Source organism: Colobus angolensis, unplaced genomic scaffold (assembly GCF_000951035.1).
Source record: "Colobus angolensis palliatus isolate OR3802 unplaced genomic scaffold, Cang.pa_1.0 Scaffold24, whole genome shotgun sequence".
NCBI lineage: Eukaryota > Metazoa > Chordata > Mammalia > Primates > Cercopithecidae > Colobus > Colobus angolensis.
Window position 1 is genome coordinate 9,021,614 of NW_012115599.1, and position 10,760 is coordinate 9,032,373.

At 45.7% G+C, this 10,760-nt stretch overlaps 1 protein-coding gene across 3 annotated transcripts in view; it reads right to left on the minus strand.

The window, feature by feature from the left end:
- Positions 1 to 972: 972 nt before the first annotated feature.
- Positions 973 to 10,760, minus strand: part of SLC1A4 (solute carrier family 1 (glutamate/neutral amino acid transporter), member 4) — a 35,981-nt gene continuing 26,193 nt past the window's right edge. Inside the window, exons 5-9 of one of the 3 annotated variants that reach the window (XM_011945300.1) lie at positions 8,144 to 8,377; positions 6,562 to 6,756; positions 6,148 to 6,282; positions 3,755 to 3,917; positions 973 to 3,433 (exon numbers count right to left, since the gene is read on the minus strand). In XM_011945300.1, the coding sequence (XP_011800690.1) occupies positions 3,299 to 3,433; positions 3,755 to 3,917; positions 6,148 to 6,282; positions 6,562 to 6,756; positions 8,144 to 8,377 (862 nt within the window). In that variant the 3' untranslated portion in view covers positions 973 to 3,298. Of the gene's footprint in view, positions 3,918 to 6,147; positions 6,283 to 6,561; positions 6,757 to 8,143; positions 8,378 to 10,760 lie in introns of all 3 variants that reach the window. The other 2 variants (XM_011945301.1, XM_011945303.1) reach the window with 2 other exon arrangements.

Sequence of the window (10,760 nt, forward strand, 5' to 3'; positions counted from 1 at the left end):
GTCCTCCCTGCTACATTGTCTGTGCTATTCAGACACGATTTACAGTTCCTCTGAGCAGGCTCAAGTGGCTCATCAGATCAGCACTCCTGATCCCCAGGGAAGAGATGGTTTGAGAGTGTAGATTTGCTCATCTTGGTTTGGTTGCATCAGAAAACTGACTCACCAAGTACTAATCCCAACCTCCAAACACTCTCCACAACAGAGAATCAAGGCAACCACACTTCAGGGTAAGAATCTAAATTGTTACTCCTAACAGGCCCCATCAGGCCCCTGATTGGTGTGAACTCCTCATCCTTTGGGGCTTGCCCAGAAATGAAAACTGGTTCCTGTATTATATGAAGAGCTGGAAATGTTCAGGTCAGAGAGGGGATCTTTTTCCTCAGAGGCTTCCACTCTGTTTGCAGGATAATCCTATTATAAGAGGTGTCTAGATTCCCTAATGTTGCTGGAATGTGGTGTCATTGAAAACAAGATTATATAAAAGCATGGGCTAGGTGTGGTGGTGCCATAGCAGAGGCATGGGCGACTGCTGTCTTTCAAGGACTTTCCCAGAATTTTAGGGCCTGGGGCATTCTTCCTGTTGTTCCTACTTGAAGCTTGCCTTACGGTAGATGCTCAGTTAAGGCATGTTGACCTAGTTGTTCTGACAAGACATAGCTTTATGGAGGTATGTGGCAAAACCACACACTTTTTGCAAGAGCCCTGCTGGTGTGGACTGGGAAGCCCCTGAGCAGCTTGACACTTCCCAGTTGCAAGCTGGTGGCCGCAGAAGGATCAGCGACAGCAGCTCCAGCAGTAGCGCTGCCCCCTGAGCATGCCTGCCCTGCCTCAGGGGCTCGTGCCTGATGAAAGGAGCAAGGAAAACAAATCCCTTTAGTCACCCAAAGCCCATCTCCTAGAAGAGCAACAGCTCCTCCATCAGCAAGTGCCGCTTCAACACCCAAGAAGGGAATAAAGAACTGCGGATTCCGATGGAAACACTGTATTCATTTCTGAGGACTGTGCTATGTTTTAAGGCAATTGTCACACATACAAAACAGTCAGATAAACAGTATCTGAACAGATTTATGACAACATGTTAGAAAGAGAACAGCAGGGGAAATGTTTTCGGACAAGGAGATATGAGATTTTCCCCAGTCAGGTAACCCTTGGTCTACCGACTCTGTGGACTGAAAACCAGGAAGATACAAGGCACATTCTCTCTTCTCGCCTGCAAGGGGAAGGGCCACCTGCACACTCCTCAAAAGCACCCTTCTCCAGACTGAGACACGCTTCTTACTGTAGGGCCAGGCCACGACACAGGATGGTCAGCCAGTGAGTCTTAAGTCCAGCTCTAATTTCACGCTTTATGGCTTTGTGAAATTCATCTTTAGAAATGGGAAAATCAAGATACCAAAGACATTGAACTTGTAGTTAAGTTCACCTCTATCCAAACACAAACTTGCTTGGCTTGGAGCTAAAACTATATACACACACACACACACACACATATATACAACACATACACATAACACACGTATGTGTGTATAGATATACATGTGTGTGTATATATATATATATATGAAAGAAGAAAAAAGATTTACTGAAGCCTGAAAAATAGTGAGTGTTCATTTGCCATTTGGAATCAAACAATGTGATTGTTTCCCTTGAAAACAGAAGAGTATCAGCAACATGCTCTACCCAGTGGAGAAAAGTTTCCAGTTTCCTCTGCATGGTTCCTGGTCCCTCCTGGCTTCACAGGAGACTGGAATGGCTTAGCTGGTTTAAAGAGAGCTGGGTTTTCCCCCTGGCTGGGTCAACTCTGTGTCCCATGGCTCTTCTTCACCCCTTCTGCTCAGGCTCATGTCCCCAATTTTAAGAATGGTATGTGGCTCGATGGTCTCCAGTCCATCTACCTATTCTCATCTCAATGGTACACACATCCATAAGCGTGTGCCCCTGTCTGTAGGGCCCAGGTGACACATAGCAACAGGGAAAACAAGGGAATGAAGGAGGCTGAACACTGGGGAGCTTTAATGGCCTGTTACAGGGTGGCAGAAACAGTGCCTGGGTCTGGGGTTCACAGCAAAATCAGGTGCCCAGAACCATGGTGGAAGGTGGGGTCGCTAGTTCATGAAAACTTGAAGGACATTAGGAAGAGGCTGTGTCTGATGCTATCAAGTAACTACACACAGAACAAGGGCATGATAAAAGTCCTAATGCACATAGAGAACAAAGCCCTGCTCAGAAACGCTATCCTCACCAGCAGAAGGACTCCATGGAGAAAGCTGTCCCTTACATAAAAAACAAGAGCATACTGGGTTAGCACTTGATATCCAAGAAGTGAAATGGTCGTCTTCACAGATTAACAGTTTGCCTCACCAAATCCCTCTGAGGCAGGTAAGAGGCAGTGACATTAGCCCCATTTTACAAATGGGGTAAAGTGAGGCCCTAGGACCTGTTACATCACGACTATGCGTCAACGGCCACAAACAGCAGGCTCTCAAATCTTCCCCCTCACTTAGCTTAGAACCACGTCAGCACATAATTGGAAAAACATGGACCATTTTGCTGATAATTTTAAACTTAGATGTACTGGCAAGAAAGGGATCTATATTTTGAAATCAGCCAAAGCCAGGGGACCTGGGAACCTGCAAATGGGGGTACTCCACTCCAATTCGTACATGGTTTTCTCTGGGGTGGTGGTCGTTTTGTATTTGCCGCAGTGCAGCATTTTACAGAGTGTCCAGTTGAATTCAAATAATAGATGAGAAATCAACAAGCATCCTGAATGTGATGACTACATCACACCTCCCCAGTGAAGGAGGCCCCTCTCTGGCCTGTTGCCAAATCAGAGTGAATGGAGAAAAAGCTACAGTGTTGTCAGAAGCCCAGGCCTCCAGAAGGAAGCAGAAAAGTGTCCCAGGGCTGGGATGAGAACTGGGACAATTGTGTGTGAAACCTGTCCAGTCCTGATTAGATTAGAGAACGCTCTGCCCCTCTTCGCCCCTACAAGGCTGCATTCCCTCTCCTTTTTCCTTTGACCTCAGAATCTAAGTTGTTTACCTAAGGCTGTGGACCAGAGACGCCCACAGTGCTAACACCCACCTGGAGTATTTCTAACTTGACATTGTGGAGCACCTGCAGTCTCCCAGAACCCAGGGATCAGAAGCTACCAACACCTCGCTATAGCACAGACTCTTTAAACACCTGAGTCCCAGCTCAGCAAAGTCCAGCCATGGCTAAGAATTTGAGCATTTTTTTCAATGACTACAACTCGAGGCAATGCAACAGATGACCATAAACTCCATTGGTTTGCTCAGAAAACACCTGATGCAGAGCTGACCGGGGACAGTGAGATACATCTGCATTTTTCCCAGGCATAACCACAGGACCCTGTGAGTCCATGATTTCTTGAGCCTGGCAGCTCAAGGGGTTGTTTCCAAACAGATGCCTGGTGTACACACAGTTGCACCTGGACGTGGATCAAGCCGAATGTCAGAGTGTCCTTGTCCTTGGTAACCAGTTCCGGCTGGGGAGCCCGATGCCAGTGCTGAGAGGTAAGCCACAGGCCAGCGACTGGGCCAAAGCATTGCTTGGGAGGGTAAAAGTTGGCAAGGGCGGTGCCCTGTGTCCATGACTGGCGGCTGGGTGAACAGGGTGGGACATCACTGCTGGCAGGCAAGCCCAAAGCCCAGCCCCATCACAGAACCGACTCCTTGGATTCCAGTTCTGGGGCATTGGCCACGGGGCCAGCGGGGTTCTGGTGTGTCACCAGGGGTGACGTCTCCTCCTCAGACTTGCAGTTGGGGATGGCTTCCACTTTCACCTCAGCCAGTTCCTGCTCGCCTTTCTTCGTGGCCTTCTGATTCAGGTGGTGGAGAATGCCCGCACCCAGGGCATCCCCTTCCACATTCACCACTGTGGTGGTCCGGTCCCTGGCGGGAAAAGAAGAGGCAGCTATTACATCTACTGCTGGGGGATCGGGTCCTGTCACAGGCAGCCTGGATGCCAAGGGAAAGTCATGATTGTGAGGGGCCCTGTTGCTTCCTGGAGAGCATGCTTCTAAGGCATAGGTTTTACCTTATTCTAAATTGATTTTCTTTAAACACTTTTTATTTTTATAGAAAGAATAAAGAAGAGCATAAAGAAGCAAACAAGCCACTCACCCCTAGTCCACAACTGAGGGAATCTGTGTGCACATTTTGATCTATTTCCTTCCGGTCACCTTTCTATACACGTATTTTATATGTATTAGATACCATCATTAAAAATCACACATAAGCCAGACACAGTGGCTCATGCCTGTAATCCCAGCAATTTGGGAGGCTGAGGTGGGAGGACTATTTAAGGCCAGGAGTTTGAGACCAGCCTGGGCAACGCAGTGAGATCTTATCTCTACAAAAAATAAACAAATTAGCTGGGCATGGTAGTGTGTGCCTGTAATCCTAGCTACTCAGGAGGCTGAGGTGGGGGGATTGCTTGAGTCCAGGAGTTCAAAGCTTCCGTGAGCTATGATGACACCATTGCACTCAGCCTGGACTACACAGTAAGACCCTGTCTCTCATAAGTAAACAAATAGACAAACATATTGGGATAATAGTGCGGATACAGGTTTGTGTCTAGCTTTTCTTCCACTGAATAATACACTGTGGGAGTTTCCCTTCTTTTTCTCATGTCAGCGCTGCTTTACTGCGGATGTTAATCTTCATATGTGTTCCACTGCCGTCGGCAAATATAAATACCACCTCAAAGAAAATATCATTGTCCTTTCCAGAAACTAGCTTGTTGTGCTATAGATTAGCCAATACCATTCCCCTGTCCCTGGAGCTCAGAGGAAGTATTGTGCACATTTTGAAGAGAGGGGAAAATGTGATCTTCCCTGAGGGCACTGGGGAGCTGACTCCCTGCAGAGTATGGTCCTGCTGTCTGCAGAATCAGAGGGGATGGGGTGGCTGGCGGGCCTGTGTGACTTCAGGTCTCTGCTGGGCAGCTGGCCTGGTGCCCTATTTCCCTGTTCCTGGCCAAGCACCTCTTGGATGCCTCTTCTCCATGCACAGGAGGTGGCTGGGTGAGGAAGGAGAGAGGGCCTCTGTCAGCTTTGGTCCTGTCCAGCTGGCCAGCTCAGGCACGGAGTTCCCTCTGATGAGGTGTCTGGGCAATGCAGGTCTCTTTTGCAGATTTCACCCTCATTGCCCCGAGAAGCCCCTTCAAGTTGGAAAAACTACCATTCCCCCCTACAGCAGGCCAGTCCACGAGCCCAGTGCCAGGCCCTGCCTGTGACAAACCTCTGGAGTGTCTCTCCTTGCTGACATGAATTGAATATTTTGCCACGTGCTCATTATTCTGTGTGCTGTTCCTGTGCTAACTCGCTCAATCTTCCCCACAACTCTGGTGTGGCTGCTATGATCATTGCCATTTTACAGACGAGCAGACCAAAGCACACACAGTGCACATTACACAACTATAGATAGGAAAGCTGGGATTTCAATCCGGGCACCTGGGCTCCAGGGCTCTTTTTCTTACCCACAGGCTCTTCTGTCTCAACTTTAGTACCTCAGCCAACCTTCCCTACAAAACATATTATTCATGCCTGCAAAAGATATCACGTGACTCAAGGAATCCATGCACGGAAACTGTTTTGTGTCTTCACAGCGGCCCCAGAGATGCGGTCTGGATCACACCTTCGTCCCTCCCTCCTCCTCTGCTGAGCCCGAGCCTGAGCCCCAGTCACTCACATCGGCATGGTTCATCCTCTTTCCCTCACAGAAATCACTCCTTGGAATTTTCCCGGCCAGGGACAATCATTCCCAAAGGATCACTGCTCCATCCACTTACTACTCCTATGTAGTCAACAACTCCATAGACCCTCATGTCCCCTGGGCCTGTGCTGAGGGCCTCAGCTGTGGACCCCTACTTTACTGGATGCTATAAGCAAGTTCTTGGTAATGACATCTCATGGTCATTCCCGGATGTTCACGGGCATGTGACTCTCATATTGTTTAATTTTTCCTAGCTCTAAATCTTGCTGTGCCAGCTCCACTGCAGGCTCCTTCAGAAGGCTGGAGTGTATCTGAAGTTTCTCTGCATGCCCCAGGCCCAGCAGTGTCAAGCTCCCAGGGAACTCAGTGCAGACTCGTTTTGGTGTTCTTGGGACTTGTTACTTACACAATCCAGTCCACAGCCAGGATCAGAGACAGGTCACGATTAGGCAGCCCAATGGCCTCCAGGATAATGGCAATAGTGAGGACCCCTCCAGCTGGCACACCTGCTGCTCCAACACTGGACGCTGTGGCAGTCACTCTAAGGGACGGCAAAGCAGGGCCAGCCATTAACATAGAGCATGGAGTGGACGCAGGGAAATGCAGACCGTGCAGCTGCAATGTGACTGGAAACTAAAAACCATCCCACCATAGGCTCTGCTGGCTATGCCCTTAAGAGTCAACATACGCTCGTCAAGCAGCGAATCCCCACTGTCCTCATTTTACTAGCGAGACACCAGGTCGTGGTGAGATTGGTTTTTCAAAGGAAATCACAAGAAAAACCTTCAGTTTTGAGCCAGGGAAAGAATGAGGAACTTACAGAATGGTGAAAATCTGTCCTGCGTTGAGCTCTACGTTGTTGAGTTGCGCAATGAACACCGCGGCCACACACTGGAAGATGGCTGCTCCGTCCATGTTGACGGTGGCCCCGATGGGGAGAATAAACCGACTGATCCTCTTGTCCACACCATTGTTCTCTTCAATGCACTTCATCATCGAGGGAAGGGTCGCTGAGCTAGAAATGAGAAAAACAAACCACCAGACATGACAACAGCCCCAGGCAGGCTAACATGTGTCTTGTCTCAGACCCCAGAACAGAACAATTTCTGGCTTTCTTCTCATGAAATAAGGGGAAAAAACAGAATCACTTTAAAACTTCTGTCACAACAAGAGGCTTTGGCAACTCCCGAAATACTTAAAATATGACTGCCTTCATTTACCTGTTCTATTATTTACTTGGATTCACGTGTTCCAAGTTTCTTAAGAAGTGCACATTGCTTCCTGGTGTGAAATGTTCCCAAGAGAACAAACAACTATTTACTCTACATGTGCATCTCCTCTCTTGAGTGCTCCCCTCCTAAAAGTAAATGGTAAACTATGATTTTTTTTTCTTTTAGGCCAAAAACCAGAAATGGCTCGGCGAGTTTGGAAAGAATAACTAAGTAGATAACCGTAAGAACAGCACCTGCTCCCTCTAGCTGGCTCTGCAGGCTCTGCAGAGGTTAGTTGGTGCAGCGGAGAAAGAGGTTTTTTGTCTAGGCCAGGGGAACTTCCTTCCCTAATTTTTTTTTTTTACTCCCATTTCCTTGTTATATAAATAGCCATCCAGATTGGGAGGAAATGAGCAGTACAGGCAAAACTAAATGTGTGTATGAAACGACGTGCTGCCGTCCTTTGAAAGTTTTAACATATGTGGACAACCCAGTGTTTTGTTTTGTTTTTTTTGAAGGTTTTCCAGTGAATGGCAGGATGCATCTCTTGTGCTAAATTAGATAATCCCACAGTATTGTGGTCTCCTAGAGGGGCTGAGCATGCATCCCTCACCACGGTGCCTCAAGACTCGTTTTCTAATTCATACATCCAGAAAGGGAGAATTGGGCAGGAACCATTCTAGAAACTTCCCTGCAATGCATTTTGAGTTAGGTGGGCTGCCTTCTTTTACTCAGGCAAAAGTCTTCCTAATTAGGGTGAGGGACCGGCAGCTGGGCTAACTAATGATCTGCTGACTTCTAAGGCATAAAAGGGAGAAGAGAATGAGGTCACTTCAGTAGAATAGTAAATGAAACAAAAACCCACCCCAGGGGAATACAGAAAAGCTGTGGGGCTGGTCATTTTAAGAAATCACATGAGGCTCGGTGTGGCTGCACATGCCTGTAATCCCAGCTACTCGGGAGGTCGAGGTGGGAGGATCACTTGAGCCCAGGAGTTTGAGACCAGCCTGGGCTGGGAAGATATTGTCTCTTAAAAAAGAAAATAAATAAATAAATAAATAACAGAAGACCGATTTAGAATTTTCCAGGAATTAAAGTATGTCAAGACACTGGTTGTGCATCTACCACTTGGCTCACCTGGTTCCATGTTAATATGGCTCAGAGCAGTGAAGAGACCCAAAACCCACTCACCTGGAGCAGGTAGCAAATGCTGTCGCAAATGGGGCGAGGAGGCCCAGGAGGAATCTGAATGGGTTTTTTCGTGTGAAAACAAAATAAATTAGTGGCAGAACAATTCCTCCGTGAATAACATGGCCCAATATAGATGCAAAGATGTATTTCCCCAGGCTGGTCACCAGCACGACGATGTCTTTAATTTCCACAATCTTGCTTCCAACAAGGAACATGATGCCCACAGGTACATACCTAGGGCACAAGCACAGGGTACTCATCAGTAGCAGACAAGGCTGGGGTGAGAGATGCAGGCCCTTCCTGATGCAGAATACAGGGACTTTCAACCAGGCCATCTTCATCTCTCCCTAGGATAACCTCGAGGAACCGAAATGGTCAGGGTTATAGCATCCCCATTTTACAGGCCGTGAGACTGGGTAAAATGAGAATGACCACTTACCAAGGGCAACGGAGTCAGGATCAGAACCCAGCCGTCTTTCCCCTTGGATACAGTAGGATGCTACCAGTCACAGGGATTCCCAGGAGGAAAGGCAAGGACATCGAGATCAAAGCCTCCAGGATTGTGAGCCTGACTTTTGGCTTTGCTCAGCCTTGTTCTGAGAACTTAGAAACACAAAAGACCAACACCTATTTCACAGAGTGGCTCTGATACAAAATTGAGCCAAAGCTGGGACTTCTATGAAGTTTTAAAGTCTTTGTGGCTTAGACAACATGATTCCGTGGGAAAAAGTCATTAACAATGACACTCTGGGAACACGCCTGGAGCGTGAGAGTTTTTTAAAGGCAGGATGGGAAGGAATGGACTGTGGGAGCTACAAAGAACAAAAGTCAGTTGTTTTGAATTAATATAAATTCAGGAAGAATTTTCTAACTGCTGACTTTATTTGTAAATTTTAATTGTGTAGGTAATAATGTCACATAGTTCAAATTTCAAGGGGTACAAAAGAGTGAATAGAGTGAAATCTCCCTCTCATCTGTCTCCCAAGCACCCAGATTTCCCCTCCCTGGAGACAATGTCACTGGTTTCTTGAGTTTTCTTTCTAGAGATATTCTAAGCAGTAATTATTAATTAAAAACCCGATAGTAATACATGAATATATTCTCTTTTCAAAAAAATTAAAACATAGATAACACCAAAATCTTCTTTAAGTACCATCCTCAAGCCAGGACCCTCCACAAATAACCACTCCTGCCTCCTATGCAATTAGATACATAGGTATGTATTTAAATCTGTGTGTTTATTTCTTTTTCACCCTATATTATATCTTTGAAATCTTTTCATATCAATACATAGAAATCTACCCCATTCATTTTTTATTGTGGTAAAATATACATAACGTAAAATTTACCATCTTAACCATTTTTAAGTGTAGAGTTCAGTGGCATGAAGTTCATTCACATTCTTGTGCAACTATCATCACTATCCAAATCCAGAACTTTTCCATCATCCCAAACTTTGAAATCATTAAACATAATGGCCTATTTTCCCCTCCTCTCAGCTCCTGAGAATCACCGTTCTACTTCCTGTCTCTCTAAATTTGACTATTCTAGGTACACAAAGGTGGAATCATAAAGTATTTGTCCTTTTGTGTCTGGGTTATTCCACTTAGTATGATGTCTTCGGACTTCCTCCACATTGGAGCATGAGTTAGAATTGTACTCCTTTCTAAGGCTGAATAATATTCTATTGTATGTCTAGATCTCATTTTGTTTATCCATTCATCCACTAATGGACACTTGGGTTGTTTCCACCTTTACCTCATTGTCTTTAAATATTGTCTTCAGAATGGAAATACCATAGGTTACTTTGTCATCATCCTGTTGGGGGACGTTTTAAGTTGTTCCCAGGATTGTCATTACAAACGACACTGCAGACATGCTTTGTGGTGCCCACATGCCTTTGTTCTCTAGGTAGAGATGCTAAGAAGTGAACTGCTGAGTTATGGGATGTGCACATTTTAAATTTCAGTAGATACTGCCCTATTGCTCTCTAAAGTGGTTATTCCATATCACATTCCCACCAGCAGTCCAGGAGAATAATCTTCCCTCTGCAACAGTGGTTCTTATGCAGGGATGATTTTGTCTGGAAGAGATTTTGGTTGTCACAACTTTGGGGGCATGGTGCTAGTGGCATCAAGCAGGTGGGGGCAAGGATGGTGCTAAATATCCTATGGTCACGAGACAGCCTCCCACACAGACTGATCAGCCCAAAATGTCAATAGTGTCATGGTTGAGAAACCTCACCCTCACTGTTATCAGTACCTGAGAAAACCAAACTTTCATTTCCCTATTTCTAATGAGGTTGAGCATCCCTTAAAATGTTTATTGGTCATTCAGGTTTCACATACTTTGTCCATTTTCTGATAGTTTGTTCAGTGATTTTTCTTTCTCAGTAATCAGAACTTTTTTTTTCTATATATACAGTATGCAAATATATATATATCAGTTTTTAGAAATGAATGTCTTGACTTTTAACTTTGTTCGAAGTATCTTTTGCATGCAGACTTTTTATATTTTAATGTGGTTAAGTTTAGCAGCTTTTTATGGCTTTTGCTTTTTATATCTTGTTTAGGAAGACTTTTCCTGCCTCTATATTTTCTTTTTTTTTTTTTTTTTT